The sequence below is a fragment of the Carassius auratus genome, chromosome 22, assembly GCF_003368295.1.
Source record: "Carassius auratus strain Wakin chromosome 22, ASM336829v1, whole genome shotgun sequence".
Lineage (NCBI taxonomy): Eukaryota > Metazoa > Chordata > Actinopteri > Cypriniformes > Cyprinidae > Carassius > Carassius auratus.
In genome coordinates, this window is record NC_039264.1 from 27,132,322 (window position 1) to 27,152,053 (window position 19,732).

At 36.8% G+C, this 19,732-nt stretch overlaps 1 protein-coding gene across 1 annotated transcript in view; it reads left to right on the plus strand.

Moving 5' to 3' along the window:
* LOC113040201 (stabilin-1-like) overlaps nucleotides 1-19,732 on the plus strand; it is a 36,129-nt gene that overhangs the window by 12,006 nt on the left and 4,391 nt on the right. Inside the window, 41 exon segments of the mRNA XM_026198521.1 lie at nucleotides 688-774; nucleotides 855-966; nucleotides 1,094-1,280; nucleotides 1,865-1,958; nucleotides 2,148-2,303; nucleotides 3,003-3,098; nucleotides 3,244-3,339; nucleotides 3,833-3,880; nucleotides 4,005-4,132; nucleotides 4,223-4,331; nucleotides 4,411-4,488; nucleotides 5,310-5,411; nucleotides 5,516-5,620; nucleotides 5,898-6,032; nucleotides 6,114-6,242; nucleotides 6,325-6,378; nucleotides 6,460-6,573; nucleotides 7,462-7,657; nucleotides 7,750-7,845; nucleotides 7,935-7,980; nucleotides 8,059-8,138; nucleotides 8,267-8,392; nucleotides 8,763-8,836; nucleotides 8,938-9,009; nucleotides 9,109-9,228; nucleotides 9,335-9,382; nucleotides 9,473-9,553; nucleotides 9,813-9,968; nucleotides 10,658-10,789; nucleotides 10,881-10,940; nucleotides 11,014-11,190; nucleotides 11,329-11,415; nucleotides 11,670-11,816; nucleotides 12,019-12,075; nucleotides 12,543-12,729; nucleotides 12,827-12,976; nucleotides 17,608-17,712; nucleotides 17,853-17,960; nucleotides 18,873-19,066; nucleotides 19,156-19,300; nucleotides 19,380-19,513. Of these exon segments, the coding sequence (XP_026054306.1) occupies nucleotides 688-774; nucleotides 855-966; nucleotides 1,094-1,280; nucleotides 1,865-1,958; nucleotides 2,148-2,303; nucleotides 3,003-3,098; nucleotides 3,244-3,339; nucleotides 3,833-3,880; nucleotides 4,005-4,132; nucleotides 4,223-4,331; nucleotides 4,411-4,488; nucleotides 5,310-5,411; nucleotides 5,516-5,620; nucleotides 5,898-6,032; nucleotides 6,114-6,242; nucleotides 6,325-6,378; nucleotides 6,460-6,573; nucleotides 7,462-7,657; nucleotides 7,750-7,845; nucleotides 7,935-7,980; nucleotides 8,059-8,138; nucleotides 8,267-8,392; nucleotides 8,763-8,836; nucleotides 8,938-9,009; nucleotides 9,109-9,228; nucleotides 9,335-9,382; nucleotides 9,473-9,553; nucleotides 9,813-9,968; nucleotides 10,658-10,789; nucleotides 10,881-10,940; nucleotides 11,014-11,190; nucleotides 11,329-11,415; nucleotides 11,670-11,816; nucleotides 12,019-12,075; nucleotides 12,543-12,729; nucleotides 12,827-12,976; nucleotides 17,608-17,712; nucleotides 17,853-17,960; nucleotides 18,873-19,066; nucleotides 19,156-19,300; nucleotides 19,380-19,513 (4,608 nt within the window).

Genomic DNA, 19,732 nt, shown 5'->3' on the forward strand with positions numbered 1-19,732 from the left:
TGACTGTAACTTATAAACCTTTCAAGACAGATCTTTACAAAATAGTTTTTTGACTGTAACTTATAAACCTTTCAAGAGAGATCTACTATATGCTACAAGGTTAATCATCAATCGTATATACTTCACATGAAGCTATCAACCTGCATTATTTAATTTTTTTTTTTAAGTAATCCCATTTAGCAGCAGAATTCATGATGAAAAACTACATTACCCATGATTCTGTACAAAACATTCCACAAGAGTTTGTACATAGACGCATATTTTGCAATAAACTCAAAATATATTGTTTCTACTGATATAATCAACAACTTTAAATGAGTAGTTTTAGATTTCAGTATTGTTTAATTTGATTATGTCATTCGCAGTAGTTCATGGGATTGTAAGTTCCGTTAAATACACAGTCTTGTACCTTTGTCTTTTTGCCCATTTATTATTTCTTAGCTTCAAATCAAAGTGTGTAATGTTGTGATTCTTCTCGTGGCTAGCTGGCTTGGTTCACGGTTTGCAACTTTTTTAATGAAGACTTATGACTTTTAAAAAATTATTTTGGGGAAAAATAAATAGCAAAAATGCTTCTGGAACCAATGCCACTGAAAACGTGGGTGGGCACTAATGCACTCATTTCTAACCAATTATCTGTGTGAATACGGAAGTTTGTGAGACGTGTGACATCTTGTGTTTTTTTAGACACCACAGTGTTGCAGTGGTTTCTATGGGCCAGACTGTAAACCGTGCATTGGGGGTTTCCAGCACCCTTGTTATGATAAAGGGACTGTAAGTATACAAATATGTACTCTCTACTGTCATGACTGCCTGGATATTCTGGCGTTTATTTGTCTAATGTCTATTCGTAGTGTTTTGACGGCATCAATGGGAATGGCTCCTGTAAATGTGAACCAGCGTTTACGGGTGTAGCCTGCCACCTTTGCTCAAACCCCAACAAACACGGAGAGAACTGTGATGAAGGTGAAGCTATATACCTTATATACTTTCATAAAGCATCCTTCTGTCTCTTTTTCCAAAGCGTAGCTCTGCTAGTACAGTACCATTGCCGTGACCTTCTCCTCTGCTCGTGCTCTGTTTGCTCCTGTAGACTGCCGCTGTGTCCATGGCGTGTGTGCTAACATTCCTGGCAGTATGGGGGTGTGTAGGAGAGGATCCTGTCAGGAGGGCTTTTCAGGGGAGCTTTGTGACCAGACCCCCACACCCTGCAATTCAGACGGCGTCCTCGAGCACTGCCACATTCACGCTAAATGTGTCTACAACAACGATCAAACCATGTTAGTGTCACTTGAGCATAGTGTGTAGATCGTTGAAGACTGCAATATGGTATTTTATTTTACATTTTTGCTTTATTAATGTATTTATTTATTTAGCTTATACAAAATTATATATATATATATATATATATATATATATATATATGTATATAGACACATACAACACACAACACAATACTTTAACTCTGCAGTGCATATTTTATTTTATTACTTTTTTATTTTATTGGACATGCATTTGGCAAAAATTTATTTATTTCTTTTTAGAAGTAAATTTTATTTATTTAGTTTGGACAAAATGTTTAGCAAATATTAAACTTTTTTTTTTTACTTTTACTCTCCAATGCACATGCATGGTTTATGTTATGTTATGTTATGTTATGTTATGTTATGTTTGTTGTTTGTTTGTTTCGTGTCTCGTTTCGTTTCGTGTCTCGTTTCGTGTCTCGTTTTTTTTCTCAACAACCCAGTACTTTTACTGCAGTGCCCACTGAGGCAAGCATGTCAGTAATGCCAGTTTATGTTCTGACTTATTAATCGCCATCAATCTTTGGCATGTTATTGATCTATCGTCCATTGTGCTATAGGTGTGTTTGTCTGCCTGGATACGATGGAGATGGTTACACCTGCACTAAAACCAATCCCTGCCTCCAGCTTCAGAGAGGAGGCTGCCACGTCAATGTGAGACCGATGTTTATTTCCCTTTTCCAGCCTTTAGTCCTCACATGTAGAAATCTCAAGTGATGTCTGCCTATTTTTTCATTGGCTAGGCCTGTGTTTTTCAACCATAATAAGAATTAAGAAATCTTTAGATTAAATAATTCTAATTATAAAAGTAATTATTTTGAGTTTAACTTTTTTGTTTTATAGGCCAGATGTATGTATGATGCAGGAACGGTGAACTGTGTTTGTATGGAAGGATGGACAGGCGATGGACGTCTGTGTGTGGGAATCAATAACTGCTTGAGTGAGAGCCGTGGTGGATGTCATAAAAATGCAGAATGCACATTCACTGGACCAGGACAGGTAATACTGAACAAACTGTGAGGATACAGTTAACATGTAGGACAGAAAAATCACAAAAATATCACTGGAGCTCCTGTTAAAAAGTCTTTTGCATCTTGGAGTTTCACACATGTCTTCTCTAGCCCTCATTATGCTCTTCGTCAATTTGACACAAACACATTTATTAGTTTTGGAAAATTCTCATTATGTTTTTCTTGAAATTGCGTTCCTGTTTTCACATTTACGCACAATAATTTTGTTATGCCAGTTTTTCAGATACGTACCTCAGCATTTATACTATCGATAGATGATTTTATTTGAATACATTTGTCAATACATACAAACATTTATGAATATATACAAGCGGTGTTGACACATCCATTTTTATTTTCTTCTTGCATGCAAATTTTGTTTGGAATCAAAACAATGATCCCATGTTTGAGCAAAAGTATATAAAATTAATAAAATAAAAATTGATATGCTTTTTATAATTTTTAACAGTTTTACAGAAAATATTTTTATTTTCATTTTTGAAAGGATTGATTTTAAAGGTTTACTATTTTTTTTTCTCCAAATGAATTTTTATAGAAAAATCTGACTCTTCAATTATTATTATTCAATTATTACTTCAATAAAACTTAACTGAGAACTTAAGTATGAAAGAAGCATTACTATTATAAACCCAGAACTGGGCTTTGTTAAAACTATTTCTCTGTTTAGAATGAATGTAGCTGCATGAAAGGCTACATGGGAGATGGCGTCGTCTGTAACGTCGTCAACCCCTGTTTGTCAGATAACGGAGGCTGCCATTCTCTGGTCTGTATTTCATGCTTGCAGATTTATCTTTTAAATACATCTGTACATCTCTGAACAACCTGTCAAAATACGGATGCTGGTGAAATTATATTTACATGCAAGAGCTAGCGTGTAATGTGGCGTAACAGTATGATAATGTGTTCAGGCCACCTGTAAATTAAAGAGCCCAGGAATACGTGAATGTGTGTGCCGAAGCGAATATGAAGGCGATGGACTCACATGTTACGGAAACATGCTTGTGGTAAGATGACGCTTTAATGCATTTAATTGTAAAGTTGTAAATTAGTTAGCAACAACATTGTTTTTGGCTTTTAAAAATGTAAAAAAAGGTCTAGTAATAAATAATAGCAATTTTGTAAATGTTTTACATTTTATTTAAATTATTAAATGTTAGTACAAAGAAGGAAACTTATATAAAACAAGCATAATTGTTTTCCATCATTTTTCAATAAACACACCATACACAAACAATAAACGTTCAAAATTATATTTTGACTGAAAAACAGCATACAATTCTATCAGTTAGAATGAGAGTTCATTTTGTTGTTATTTTTAAATGAACAACAAAAGCTCAAAACACAAATAAAATACCTTCAATATACTTCATTTATTCAATTTTCAAACACAAAAGATTTGAATATAACATAAAGACTCATACACAACTATGATTTGTTCCTAAAAACGGATTTTGATCAAATCTTTGATCATCTTTTCATTATTGCTTTTATTTTCAGCAACTAGATGGAAACGCTGAGTTTTATAATTTCAACAGCTTACTTCTAGTAAGTTCATCCTTACTCCAGTAAACTGTCAATTAATTAATTTACAATAATATTTTAGTAACAATGAGAGTATGAAAACAAATAATATAAAAATATAATACAACATTTCTTTGTTCATCTGTAGAGGCACAAAGTGATTGACAGCGACAGCAGAGTCACGGCTTTGGTTCCATCTAAAGCTGCTTTCAAAAACCTCAGCAATTCAGAGGCGTCGTTTTGGTATGACTATTACAGGCTTCCTCACCTTCTGAAGTAAGTGTTTGGATCGATGGCACAAACTGATTTCTGAGGTTTTTAAAAAACATCTAATAAATGCATTTTTCATTTGCAATTTCTGTCTAGAGTCCATTTTTTAGATGGGATATACACCTCTGAAGCCTTACAGCAGCTGGTTGGTAAAACGGTACAGACTCTAGGAAAGACTAAATGGGAGGTCAATAGCAATGGCAAGGTAGCTGTCCCACCACTCATACCTTAAAGTGGCCATCTTTAACTGCTCTGATGTGACCTGTTAACCCTCATGTTCCCAGGAGCTCATGATCGGCAATGCTACCATCCTCGCACCGGACCTCAAGACAATAAATGGGTGCATTCACATCATTGACACGGTAATTTAACTTAAAGCAAATATTATGTCTGTTTTGTTTTTTTGTTTTTTTATCAAAAGTTTTAAACTTTGTTTTAATTTACAATAAATGAGAACGTTTGTTGGAGTTGTAGTCACAACAGACAGGGTCAAACACCAGCAAACAATAACATCCGAGGCACAGGCAAAAGAATAATCCACAAGACAGGCGATGGTCAGGGCAGGCAGCAATAAATCAAAAACAAAGGTAACAGTCCAAGGATCAAAACATGAGGAAGGCAAAATCTAGGAAACTTGGAAGGGCTGAACATTTAATCACCAGTGAAGACAGAGAGTGTGTGTGCTACTTTTTAAAGTCTTTCTAATTGCGAGACAGCTGTGAACTGATGATAAGATTTAATGAGTGACAGGTGATGCAACTGATGACTAGGTGCAAAAGATGGGAAAGGTCCACAACATGCGACCTTTTTATCATTTTTATTTGCAAGAGTGTTGCAAAAAACATCTAGCGAGTAATCTAGAGTGAGTAATGCAATGCAAATATTCACGTTTGGTTTTAGGTGTGAACACACAATAAGAACATGTACTGTATAACACCTTAGTAATTGCATAGCAACAACAAAACTTACATTAAAAACACGTAGAATGCCTTTGCAACTGCATAGCAACACTCTAAAACATTAGAAAAATTATTAGCAATGCCTGACATTTTTCTTTATAAACACTCTGATTTCCTTCTTAAAATTATCTGGCCTAGTTTGGCCATATTAATACCCTTTGTCTCCGAAATATGAAACATTTCTTAATCGTCTTAAATTTTTACTGTAACAAATTTGCTTACAGGTTCTTCGACCTGCTCTCTCTGATTTCCCTCCACCTCCTCCTAGTTTGATGGAGTTCCTGAACAAAACACCAGAATTTAGCCTTTTCAGGCAGGCAGCTCTGGTGTGTTTAATCTAGAAATATAGCTTACTCTGTTTTCAACAACTGTACAAGAGTTACAGAATAACTTTGTTACATAAACATAGTTGTCTCTGTTTTTTTTTTAGCTCTACAACTTGGAAAAAAATATCCCAACTAGAGAATACACCATTTTTGTCCCAAATGACAGTGCCATGCAAGAGTACCTGAAAAAAACCAACTCGACACAACTGGTGAGTGGAACGTTTAAAATAATGCTAGACACTCATACTCTAGGGCATTGGTCTTAAACTCAATTCCTGGAGGGCCACAGCTCTGCACATTTTAACTCGAACCCTAATTAAACACACCCAATCAAGCTCTTCAGAATTACTAGAAACGTCCTAGCTGGTTGGAGCTAAACTCTGTAGAGCTGTGTTCTTTCAGGAATTGAGTTTGAGACTACTGCTCTAGTGAGACACTCTAGTCTCACTCATAAAATTAACTGATGAAAGTGTCTCTTTTCAACAGAGCCTGGACGTCGTAAAATATCACATAATTCTAGGCGAGCAACTGTTTCCTGAACACTTGGGCAATGGACTTTTCAAAAACACGTTTTTGGAAAATGGCACTCAGATCATGTTTTTTGTGGACATTGATAATCAGGTATTGCACGACCAACAATAGCTCATATTCTGTACAACACTTAGATGAAACTAGTCAAGACTAACTATTCCTGAATTCCAGACAATGGCCAATGACGTTCCCATTAACGGAAGCTTCACTGAGACGAGACATGGCACTGTGTTCGGGATCCCACGTGTCTTAGACCTCCACAAGAACCACTGCAGTAAAGATGTGATTTTAAAGATTTCTGTAAGTTTCTATTTGAATTTTATTATGGTGAATCTCAAAGTGGCATATGGACAACGTCAAGGAACATTTGCTTTCTTTGCAGGGTCGCTGTGGAGATTGTACCGCTGAACCTAAATGCCTCTATAATGCCAAACCTGTAAGATGACGTAGAGTCCTTTGTGTTTTTAGATTAACATTTATGTGAATTTTATGATGCATCTTCTGTTAATTTCTTCAGATACAACCAAAGTACCCTCAAAATATGAAGTCAAACTGTAAATACAGGACAAGAGTTGGAAAAAAGAGAGTGAGTGTGCCAGGTTGTCAAATTGACTGCTTGAGAACAACAAAGGTACCTCATTTTCTACTTTTTAACATAAAAAGCTTACTAAACAAGTTCACAAACTCAGATGCAACTCATTTTCCAATGCTTTCCAACATTCATGGTCATGTTGTACATACTTGAGGGAACTCAGACCTGAGTTCCGTTTCAGATCCTTCCATTTCCAATAGGAATTAAATCTGTTGAGAGGTTTCTGTCCCTCCACTGAAGTCCAGGTTACCAAATCTTTGAAGATCCAAAAAGGCCACAAAGGCATCATATCAAGGAGTTTAGTCGAAATCTTGTGAAGAGATTGGAACACTTTATATCAGGGGTGTCCAATCCTATTTCCAGGGCCACTCTCCTAAAGATTTAGCTCCAACCAGCCTCCAAGACATTTTTTCTGGAAGATTCTAATGTGTCTGAAAACCTTGATTATTTGTGTTTAAAAAGGTTCGGAGCTGAACTCTGCAGGAACAGGTTTGGTAACCCCTGCTTTATATCTTCATATATTTTGTATTCATTAAATTAACAATTTTTCATCTCGATTTCAAACTGACCTAGATCTATCCACAGCCTCATAAAAAAATCTTACAAAGTTGCTGTTAAACAGTTTATTATTCAGGTAGCAATTAACATGCTGATACTTGCACCTCAAGATATCTTTCGAACTGTTCCTCAGTCTGGACAAAAACTGTATAATATTATATATTAGTCTTTGCTACAGCGCCCGCCTGAAAATGCAAGCCATTCTTGCTCTCTGAACACTACAGTATGTAAAATCAAGATTGCGTAGCTAGAGATTCCTGAAATTATGTATTTCAGGCCAGAGTGTTATATACTAGTAGTGAGTTTACACTTCTAAATTCAGATTCAAAGCTGTTTCAGATTCAAACCTCATGATAAATTTCTTCTTAGGACCATTCCTGCTGTCCGGGATACTTTGGGAATGTTTGCTCCAAATGTCCTGGGAGTTTAAATAACTGGTGCTCCAATAACGGTCAATGCAAGGATGGGTTGTCTGGCAGTGGGGAGTGTCTCTGTAATGAGGGCTTCCACGGAACAGCCTGTGAGATGTGTGAACCTGGGAGATATGGAAAAGACTGCAAGTCTGGTAACATCTACCAGCAATATTTTCATTATACAGTCTTTGTGTAGGCATCCTGTTGAAGCCTTATTCAACAAACCCTTGGTTTCATTTGACAGAATGTCATTGTGAACATGGCAAATGTTTGGACGGCATGGAGGGAAATGGGCAGTGCATTTGTTTCAAAGGTTGGAAGGGAGTGAATTGCTCTGTTGGTCAGTATTAAAGGTCAAACTTATTTTATGTCAGATAGCATGTTTCTCACCTTTGTGCACTTGACGTCATAAACTTTTCTCAATTTCAGTGGTAGTTAATGATGCCTGTGGTGGAGTTTGTGATGTCAATGCCAAGTAAGTATGGAAAACATAAATATAAGAAACATTTTTAACACATTCATCACTGTTTGTAATGCAACATTTTTCTTCCAGCTGTATCTCAGGAGGTTCAGGAGCTCCTCCATCTTGTTCCTGCATAGCTGGTTATAAGGGTAACGGGACATTCTGCAAAGGTGTGTTTGTGGTTCTTTGTTAAGTTTGTCATTGAAGTTTTTTTTTGCCTCAGTGAAATCAAAATTCACCTTATTAACTTTCCCAAAACACATTCCGGGTCTTATTGTGAATTATTTGTGTTCCACAGAAATTGACCCTTGTACCACAAACCACGGAGGATGTTCCGTAAATGCAAACTGCAAAAAAACATCACCTGGTGAAAGAAGCTGTACATGTAATGCTGGCTACATTGGTGATGGGGTTATGTGTCTTGGTAAATGTGTGATTTACGTCCTTTAATATCTAAATGGGTAGCGTGGTCTAGTGGATGCATGGAATTGGTGTTTTAGATTTGATTTATAAATCATCGCTCAAAGCATTTGTGCAACATTTGTCAGTTTAGCATTTAAAATCTTCATTGATCCATCCTTTGTGGTGTTTTTATTCAGTTGGTCTTAGCCTGCTTTTTATTCTTTCTTTGATTTTAATTTAGTATCATAATCAGCCTTGATTAAGATTTTTTTGTACTATGTGATATGTGCTTAGGGTGTCCCTCAAGGCTCTGTATTGGCCTCAATTATCAGTTTTGCATTGTATGTATGCATTTACTTGTTTAAAGCAGTGTAATTGTGTTTTCACTACAGAAATGGATGCCTGCTTAGTGGACAATGGAGGATGTGACAGAAATGCTTTATGTATGAAAACTGGACCAAACAGGGTTTGTCTCACTGATTTTAGCACATGCTTAATAACAGATGTTAACATTACAAAGATGTAAAGATACAAAGATTAAGATGTTGAACATTACATTTGTTTCAGGTTGCATGTGCATGTAAGCCTGGCTTTATTTCTCAAGGTCATAGATGTCTGGCAGTTAATCCTTGCCGGAAGGTAAGAGAATTCAAAAACAATATTACAGCAAATAATTGTATTAAATCATCATCTGATATTAGGTATTTTTGTATGTGAAACATTTATATTTTATCACAGAATAATGGCGGTTGCAATATTAATGCTGTTTGCAAATACATTGGAGATGGGGAACGTAATTGCACATGCTATATTGGCTACAAAGGGGATGGTTTTAACTGTGCAGGGACTGTGAGTAGAGTAAGTATCCTTTGAGATTAATTTTAGGCTAATTAATAATGACTGACAAAACATGAGAAACAACAACTTCTGCTTTTCAAATGAATCTTATAATTGTTTATTTAAGGAGCTTCTTCGTATGCCCGAGGCAGCTTGGTTGAGAAGAAATATTGGTGTAAGCACAGATTTAAATTTGTGATAGAGTATTATAATTTTTTTTGATATATTTGAGATATATTAACAACAATAATAATGTGTGTTATAGGTAATGAGAGTCCGAGATCTGTACAGTAAAGGCCCTTTCACTGTATTTGTTCCTCATGCTGATTATGTCGCAAATGTTTCGGTATGCTGCACTGAATCACACCAAAGTATTCTTACATTATAAGTATTATATTGGTATTTATTGGATTGTAAAAAGTAGGCAATACATAACAAGCATTGTTTTTCAAAAGTTGTGTTTAAAAGTAATGCTTGCAAGATCGCGAAGGCAGTTTTATCTTAGAAATAGCATAAACTATTGAATCAAACATTTGCACAAATTGAAAATTTTGTGATGACTTCATTACTTTTTTCTGTTGTCATATAATTTCTTGTCATGACAGACTCTGGAGATTGAAAAGTGGACGAATTCAAGTCACAGTTCAGAACTGCTGCGGTACCATATTGTCAGTTGTGAAGAACTGCGCGAATCAGACCTCAAATCTGTTAAAGAAGTGGTTACCAGTAGCGGATATAAATTACGCTTCAGTGTTAGAGATGTGAGTTACATTTTATATTTTCAATATTGGATATTTATCTGAACCAGAGTCAAAAAATTAAAGGGATAGTTCACGCAAAAAAGAATAATCTGTTATCATCTCATCTTAAGGTTCAGGGAAACCTCAGTTTCTTTTGCTGAGAACAAATACTTTGAAAAATATTGGGAATCAAAAAGTTGACTGTAGCTATTGACTTGCACATTATAGAAAAAAAACTATGGAAGTCAATGGCTACTGTCAACTGTTCGGTTATCAACATTATTCAAAATATCTTCTTTTTTTGTTTAGCAGAATAAAATACTCAGTTTTGGAACAACTGCATGGTGAGTAAATTACATAATTTTCATTTTTGGGTGAACTATCCCTTTATCAATGGAAACAATAATTAAAAAAAAAAAAGCCTCCCAAATTCAAGATACTGGGGTGAAACACACAATTATTCTATCTAAGAAAATAATAAAACACTGCCAGATGCAGCTTCTGCACCACATTGCAAGGAAAAGATGGCTTCTGGTATTACTCTGATTATATAGATTAATTGAAGAAGTATAAAAATTTGAAAGTATGAAAGACAGTATGAACAGATCCATTTAATAAGTTGATTACAAAAGCTCCCCTTGTAAATCAGTTTCCCAAGTGGAAAAGTTATTTTCTGACTCTGATCTGAAGTGTCTACTCTTGTCTCTCAGGGTGTTGTGTACATCAACGATAAGACAAAGATCCTCACCAGTGATGTTGAGTGCTCCAATGGAGTGATACATTTCACAGACAATGTCCTCTTTCCATACGATCTAACGGGCCGGGCAAATATCTTCACCAATGTATGCAACTCAACCGATGTCCACCATTTTGTAAGTTCCGAAAAGTCATAAAAATGTCATTCCACAAACTAAAATTCAATTTATGTTGCAGTTGACCATAACCCAAGCTGCTGAACAATATGGCTTCAAAATCTTCAGCAAGCTCCTTCAGGTAATATTTATTCTGCACTTCCTTTTTTTTTTTGGACTACATGCCATTTTCTTACAAAAAATCTTTCAAACAGGATGCAGAATTGATGTATGTGGTGCAGCATCAACCCTTTTACCCATTCACCATGTTCTGGCCAACGGATGATGTTTTTAACAGTCTTCCTGAGGACAGAAAGAAATGGCTGTACAGCGAAGACCATCGTGATAAGTTACAAGCCTACCTCAAAGCTCACATAGTCCGCGACCAGAGGGTATGAGACTCCAACATCAGTGTAATTCATTTAACTGAAATCAGTTAGGTTCAAAGTACCATGGTATTACCATCTGATAGCATCACCATAGTACTTTCCTTTAAGATTCACAAAACGATTTTGGATGTATGTTTCCAGATAGTTGCTGTTGCTCTCCCTGCTGAGAAAAGCATGGAAACACTGTTTGGATCCAAGCTCACCTTCAGTTGCAGCAAAAATATAATTGTAAGTATTGGCAAGTTGGCAAAAATGTGAAATGTTAATGATTTATTTATTGTTTTTGGTATCAATGTTTTACCAGTTATAAAGGTATTCATAATGTGTGCTATATCCAAGTTAAAATGCATTATAAAGACTCAAATCTAAGATTGGAAACTACATCATGCATCCTCGCATATTAATTTGATGCGTTTCATTGTCATTTTAGTGATATACAGTTGGATAGTAAATCTGCTCGCGTCTTATTGGCTGATTTTCAGGGCGACATATTAATCAATGGAAACAATGCCAGAATCGTAGCGCGGAACATGTTGTTTGATTCAGGAATCGCTCATGGAATTGATCAGCTTCTGGAGCCGCCAAGCATTGGTGCTCGCTGCGACAACTTCACAAGCATAGAGATAAAGGTACAAAACTTTAAGACTAAATCAGATTATTTATATCTTCAAAAACTGAACAAAATAAACAGTAAAGCAAAAAATAGACCAGCTAGTTATTATTCAGTTCAGTTTAGTTCTACTACTGCTGCAACTGGTGTTTTAAAGCGATTTTAATATAAAAACAAATGAGCAGTCCTAATGTTGTTGTCGTACTGTTGTCTGTCTTTAGGGACTCTGTGGTTCTTGTGATATGCCGCCCAGGTGTCCCCTCGGATCAGAGGACTCAGTGAGTGGATCTGCGTCTTGTTGATTTATAGTTTTGTTTATTAATCAAACTTTAGCGCCAGCACTTTATTGAACTTCTTTGTTATTTTCTGGTTCTGTTTCATCAACAAAACTTTAGCAGCTAGTGCTTTACTGACTGACTTTTTATCATTTTTTTGGTTCAGCTTCGTTAACATTTTTAAAAATCAGTGCTTAATTGACCTGCTTTTTGCTATTTTTGCAGTCAGTGCTCTATTGACATACTTTTTGTTCTGTTTTGGCTCTGTTGCATCACACAAAAACTTTAGCAGTTAATGCTTTATTGACTTACTTTATGTTTTTGTCTGGTTGCATTAACAAAACTTGAGCAGTCACCACTTTATTGACTTGCTTATTTTTTTAACCAAGTGAAAATGTGTTTTCTGTGGTAATCATTCACGTTTATACACACTTAGCATGCCTTGATTCAGACTGATCTCTTTTTTACAGAATAGAACTGGCATATGTAGACGACATTATACGCCTTACATGTACAGACGGCCCAGTTATCAAAGGTTGTACTCGTTTGGTTATGGATACAACTCGTACAGTGATTGGATTGGCTGTAATCGGGTATGCATGAAAATGTCATGGACTGCTAAATGCTGTAAAAACCACTTTGGAAGAGACTGTCAAGGTGAGAACTTAACACACAAAAAGCAATAAGTTCCTTGAACGTAACATGAAATGATGCAGCCAATAGGTCTTAAACTGTTTGTTGGTTTGTGGTTTAGTGTGCCCTGGCGGACTCGAGGCCCCATGTGGAGAGCATGGAGACTGTGATGACGGGCGCACTGGCACAGGGACGTGTAAATGTCACAAAGGTTTTAAAGGCACAGGCTGTGAGCTGTGTGAAAGCAATCACTTTGGGCCCAACTGCACAGGTAACCTGTTCAAAACATGAATTTTTCCTAAACGGTTCCCAATTCCTAATCCACAAGTGTCGGTGAAGACTAAGTGAACAGACAAATCAAAACAACTCAACTGTGAGAACAATCATGCAGGATCCAGGTTGAAAAGAAATTGGCTTTGAGAAGGAGACAAAATTGAGTTTCTGGCCAGTTAGGTAGTACTATTTTGACTCCGATATAAAACTATCCCTTTAAATTAAATTAATATTAAATAGTGTACTTTTTTTTACTCAATCAAGATTTAAAAAAAAAATTCACCCTGTCTGTCAAGGTAAACTTGTCTATTTGATTTTTATCATTTTAAAATGAGCTAGACCAGACATGAATAAATAAAGAAGAAAATTTGAATATTTCTTGGTAATAAATGAATGTTTATATTTTACTTCTTTATTTCTTTCCAACTTTATTTTTTTAAATATATAAGTTTTTATAAAACATAAGTTAGTCCTTGAATGTTGTGTTATGTTAGAATTTACAAAGGTTTCTGTTATGTTGGTTTTGTAGTGTTACCGTTGTGGTGAAGAGTAGAGCTTGTGATTAGGTTGAGGATGGACAACTAAATTTGAGTGTATTTGCCACATTATAGGAGTTGAAAAATAGAGAACATTTTGAGTGAATTACTCTCTAATTATAAGTTGAGAAATATCAATATTTATAAGAAAATGAGGTATGAGATAAATTAAGGCAACTGGAAATTTAATTTTAAATTTTATGTAGACTTAAAACATCACTTAAATGTTTTTGTGTAATCTGTTACAAAATATTTTTTGAGTTCTTTGAACTTATTAGGGTTTACGGTGTATAAATTAATGGACGTGGTTAAAGCTCACCTGAGAGGTGTTGTTAACGGCAAGTGACCGGGCCACTTTCTGCAGTTGACGCAGTGCCTTGTGTCTAAAGAATTGGTTTGGGACGGCTGATTGACTTTTGCGGATTCTAAATCTGTCAGAGGAAGTAGCAGTCTTGCAACATACTGAATGTCCTCTGCCTCCTAGAAACACCACAGAAACATTGAAGATGCAATTAGGACAAGCCCTGATTGCATAAATTAAATCACGGTCCAGTATGTTATAAACTGCCATCACATATAAGAGATATATACATTTTATAGTTGTCATTTTTTTTTTCTGGTAATATTTTAATTAACAAAATTTAGTGATGTTCGTTTTAACCATCTGGTTTTGTTCAGTCATTTTTGACAAAAAATATATGTTTTTCTTTTACTTCTACACAATGGTACGAAACTTGGTAAAGATTTAGCCACTTACTATGTGAACACATGGAAAACACCATAAATCAAGAAAGTGTAACAATTAGTCCACTGAAGCGGAGTTGAAGTGAGTACCCAAGTGCAGTTTTATTAACATAAAGACAAAACATAATCCAAAAAGACTTGACTTGAACAGGCTTGTCTTGGCATGAACAGGCTTGGCGAAAACAGACTAGACTCACCGACAGCGGGTTACAACATTAAAGCTAAACAAAGGCAACAACAGGGCTATTTATATCAAACAATGAGGGTCACATGACAATAACCAACCAGTGAGAACATGACACATGAACCAAGGAACCAATCAGAACATAACACACAGACAAAGGAATCACATGGCAGGATCACGTCAGGGTAGAAAAACATGTTCTAAAAAGACTTGACTTGACTTGAACAGGCTTGACTTGGCATGAACAGAATAGACTCACCGACAGTGGGTCACAACATTAAACCTCCACAAAGAACAAAGGCAACATGAGGGCTATTTATATCAAACAATGAGGGTCACATAACAAGAGACAACCAATAAAAAAACAATTACACATGAACCAAGGAACCAATCAGAACATAACACGCAGACAAGGGCATCACATGACTGTATAGGAAAACAGATGATAGGAAAATGAAATAAGGCAAAATATAAAAATGAAAGTAATGAAAACCTAAACCAGAACCAAAAACAGACCATACAGAAAGGTGCAAAAATGGTTGCAAAAAAAAAAAAAAAAAAAAAACAGTCACAATTTGACTGTTTGTGGTTACAAATGGCCACATTGGAATGTAATGGGAAGCAAATTGTATCTAGTGGAATCATTTGATACTGCATCCAAACTAATTTTACTTAAAACTATTTTTTTTGAGTTGTCATCCGCCACTTCTTTTCACTCAGCCCTGACCTACCTTGAATACCAAGGGAGCTATGTGAGGATGCTCTTCATATACTTTAGCTCTGCCTTTAACACTGTCATCCTGGGCAGACTGATCTCTAAACTAGCTGACTTATGCCTTTCCCAGCCCATATGTCACTGTATCAAGGACTTTCTTACTAACTGCCCCCAGACAGTTATGGCGCTTTTCCACTACACAGTACCAGCTTGACTCGCCTCGCCTCGACTCGCCTTAATTTGGTTTTCCACTGTGTAAAAGTTGTACCTGTACCTGCTTCCAGGTACTTTTTTTTGTATCACCTCCGGCAAGGTTCTCAGCGAGCTGAGGCGATACTAAAATGTGACATAAAAACACGGCAGACTGCTGATTGGTCAGAGAGAATCGTCACTATTCACTGTGTCATCATTGCACGCGCCAGACGGAGTAAACTCTCCTATTTTTTTCAGCAGTGTTTCATTTTGCTGCCCTCAGCCTATCCTGAAACAACATTTGTCTTCTTACTTTGAGAAACAGCCACATCCCGAGTATCAAAAACAGCATACACTCAATTTCCTCCATTGTCCTGTGTGTGTGGGTATTGGGTGTGTGTCGGGTAGAAGATTACGTCACGGCAGTTTCCTGCGGCGTCGCTATGACGACCATGTGTCTTCTCCAACTTAACACCCAGCACTGGCGTCCCACAGGGCTGTGTGCTGAGCCCACTTCTCTACACCCTCTACACAAACAACTGTGCTCCCACTCACCCCACCAACACCATCATGAAGTTTGCAGATGACACAACCATGGTTGGACTTATCTCAGGGGATGATGGGACAGCCTACAAGGATGAAGTCCAAAGACTGACAGCGTGGTGTTTAGTAAACATTCTCATCCTGAACTCCTTAAAAACAAAATAACTCATAATAAACTTCCGTAAGAGCATTGCAGTGCACTATACACCAATGGGGACTGTGTGGAAAGGGGTTCCTGTTCTCAAGTTCTTGGGCACACACATCTCTTCAGATCTCTCATGGACTACTAACTGTGTGTACACACCACCACTGTTGAGAGTGTCAAAGTGGCCAGAAGTCATTCATTTCAATGTGAGCTGGCATCGAGCAGCGGCAAGCAGCGGCGCGGTTCGACTTGGCCAATGAGAGCGTCGAGGAGAGTTAAAATCAGGGCGACTTTATGGTAATGAGCTATGATGTGGTTTGGCAGCAACCAATTGGAACGTAGAAGTCCATCGCTTGAGACGATTCCAGAGAACGCAGCTCCGACCAGATCAAGCAAAATAGAGGACAGGTTGTTTATTGCTGTGGCGGGTTTGCAATAATCTATCACGTGTCCCTGTTTGCGTACAGGGACATAAAATATAAAATAAAAATTATACGTGGACCAAAGTGTCTGAGATTGTTCATGTTCCTGGTGAGTTGCTGATGTGCATAATGATATAGGAATAATAATCTAATGATATAATAAATAATATTACAGTAGTCCCAGTTTACTTTTAAGCAGATTTCCCTGATTATACTTACATTAAGTAATCTTTAAATACTTGATTATCTTTATGGTGAAGTCGTGGCCTAGTGGTTAGAGAGTTTGACTCCTAACCCTAGGGTTGTGGGTTTGAGTCTCGGGCTGGGAATACCACGACTGAGGTGCCCTTGAGCAAGGCACTGAACCCCCAACTGCTCTCTGTGTGCCGCAGCATAAATGGCTGCCCACTGCTCCGTGTGTGTGTTCACTGCTGTGTGTGTGCACTTTGGTTTGGTTAAATGTAGAGCACGATTTCTGAGTATGGGTCACCATACTTGGCTGTATGTCTTGTCACTTTATATTTACTTACGTAACATTTTTAATGCAGGACTTTTACTTGAATCAGAGTATTTTTACAGTGCTTTATACATTATTAGGTAAAGGATCTCAATACTTCGTCCACAACAATATTTAATGGGGTTAACCTATAACGTTACTCTCATTGTGGTTAGTCTGCACAAGATCAACTAGCTTGTTTGCTTTGCAGACACTTTAATTACAAGACAAAAATTCGATCTACATCAGAGCATCCACGAATCTTTCTGCAGTGTTGTTAGCAGGGTGGCTAGAGTGTGAACGCACAGTAACACCACTGCAGTGGTTAAGAAGGCACAGTAGAGACTCCACTTCCTCAGAATCCTCAAGCAGAACCACCTGCAAGAAAAGCTGCTGGTGTCCTTCTGTCACCGCTCCATAGAGATCATACTGCATCTCTGTGTGGTATGCCAGATAATAAACAAATAATAAACAGAAAAATATATATACACAAAAAATTGTACTCAAATGACATTACATGTCCAAATGTACATTTATTGTAAGATCAGTATAAATTTGTATTATTATTATTCTTTTTAAAAAAAATTGTATTAGTACTACTCACCATTATGCTAACAGCTATAATGAACAGTTTATTCATCTTTTCTCACAGCATGTAACTGCACCAGCAATGGCAAGTGTAATAGCGGCCTGGACGGTGATGGTAGCTGTTTCTGTCTAGAGGGGTGGACGGGTAAATACTGCGAATCAAAAATCGGTAAGAGTAGGCCTTACATGGAAAACTCAAAATCTACATGTCAAATGTCCTACAACTATAAAATAGATGCATAGTATTGTAGAAAATATTTGAGACTTGATCATTAGTGAAAACACTCTCTTTTCCCTGTTATTTAACAGAAGTCAAGCTGATTTGCTTGCCAGCATGTGATCTCAATGCAGTGTGCCTCCCTGAAAATAATTGCGAGTGTGTGCCGCCCTATGGAGGAAATGGCATTAACTGCACGGGTATGAATCGTCTGTTGTATTAGACTGATTGTGAGATGCCTGTCCTGGATTCAGATGGCCTGTATATTTATATATAAATATAAAAGAAGAGGGAGCTTCCAATAGCAGCTTATGACATGTAACCTTAATGCACTTCAGAGGGAGATACATTTACTTAAGAAAGCACAATGACTTGAGATTTTGAGACTTGTTTTCTGAAGAATGTATTAAAATTATGTGAGTTTATGGTTGAACAAATAAGTATGTCAATGGGGTAAAAATGTTCTTGTTTTTCCTTTGAATTAAGTATATTTTTCTCACCCCCTAACGGAACAGATTTGAATGTTTTAGCCTTTTTTCAATTAAATGAATGTACTGTATTAAACTTAGATAATGTTTTTTATTTAACATTTTGGATTTTCGAAACGGCAATTTTATGGAATGGTAATTTTAAATTGGAAATTTAATTTCAATCTACCGAGAGCAGTGCTTGAAGACATGCTTTTTTGGGCATTAAATAATTGCGCGAATCATTTTAATACTCTCCTCCTATAAATTTCGCGTTTGTAAGGGAAACTCCTACAAATGCATATTCAATAAGGTCCTGTGCAAAAATAATTGTGTCCATGCCTTTCTAGCGCTAATTCTTCACTGCACATATTTAGTAAATCCTGACAGTACTATTTTACCGCCAAAAAACTATTTGCGCTGGTTTGCTGATTTGCTGTTCATAAATCTGGCCTTTTTTTTTGACAAATATATCAATACTAAACAGTCAATTTTTCTTTTTAGGTAAATATATCTTGATTTATGAATTCTTAGATTTGATTATATTAGAATAATATTTTGGGGTGTGTAAGTTCATAAAAGTCTTATTGTGAATGCTTTCAATGGATAAAATCCATTTTGATTGTGAAATGTATGTGTTTCTAGCCCCAGATTTTTGCAGTGAATATAACGGAGGCTGCCATGAAGCAGCTGACTGTTTGCAGAGCGGTATCAATGTTACCTGTTCCTGTCAGGCCGGATACTCTGGAGATGGACACGTCTGCTCGCCCATCAACCGTTGTGTAGAGGAGGCGAACGGTGGCTGCAGCGATTTTGCAGAATGCATTTTCACTGGACCTGTATGTGGAAATTCTACTTTTTGTTAATGTAATCTAATTTGACAAGAGTTTTTGGATAAACAAAATATGTAACATTTACCTTGTGGCAGAATGAGAGGCGCTGCGAATGTCTCGAGGGGTATGTTGGAAATGGAATCCAGTGTTTGGAGAAAGTGGTGCCCCCTGTTGACCGCTGCCTGGAGGACAACGGTGGCTGCGACCCCAAAGCCACATGCAAAGACCTTCATTTCCATAGTATGACTTCACAATGATTTAACTGACAGCCAAATATTTTGAGTATTTAAAAACAAAGGCTTTTATTCTTACGTTTCAGCGAAAACAGCGGGTGTTTTCCACCTGCGCTCACCTGAGGGGAAGTATAAACTGAACTTTAGCCAAGCACAGGAAGCTTGCGTGGCTGAGGGAGCTACTCTTGCTACATTCAAGCAGCTCTCTGAAGCCCAACAGGTGACCTTTTAACCCAAACTTAGCTGTACATACCTTGCATTTATGCTATTGTGGTGAATAAGAGCGACAGCCTTGGAGCTTATGTACAGTCACATTAGAGAATTTCACTGACAGAAAAGGTCCACTGTTCATAGTCAATAGATTGGCAATGTATAAAGCACAGCTCACACTAAAGTCACTTTTAAGCCAAGCAGAATGGTTTTGTTGGTCAGTGTGGTG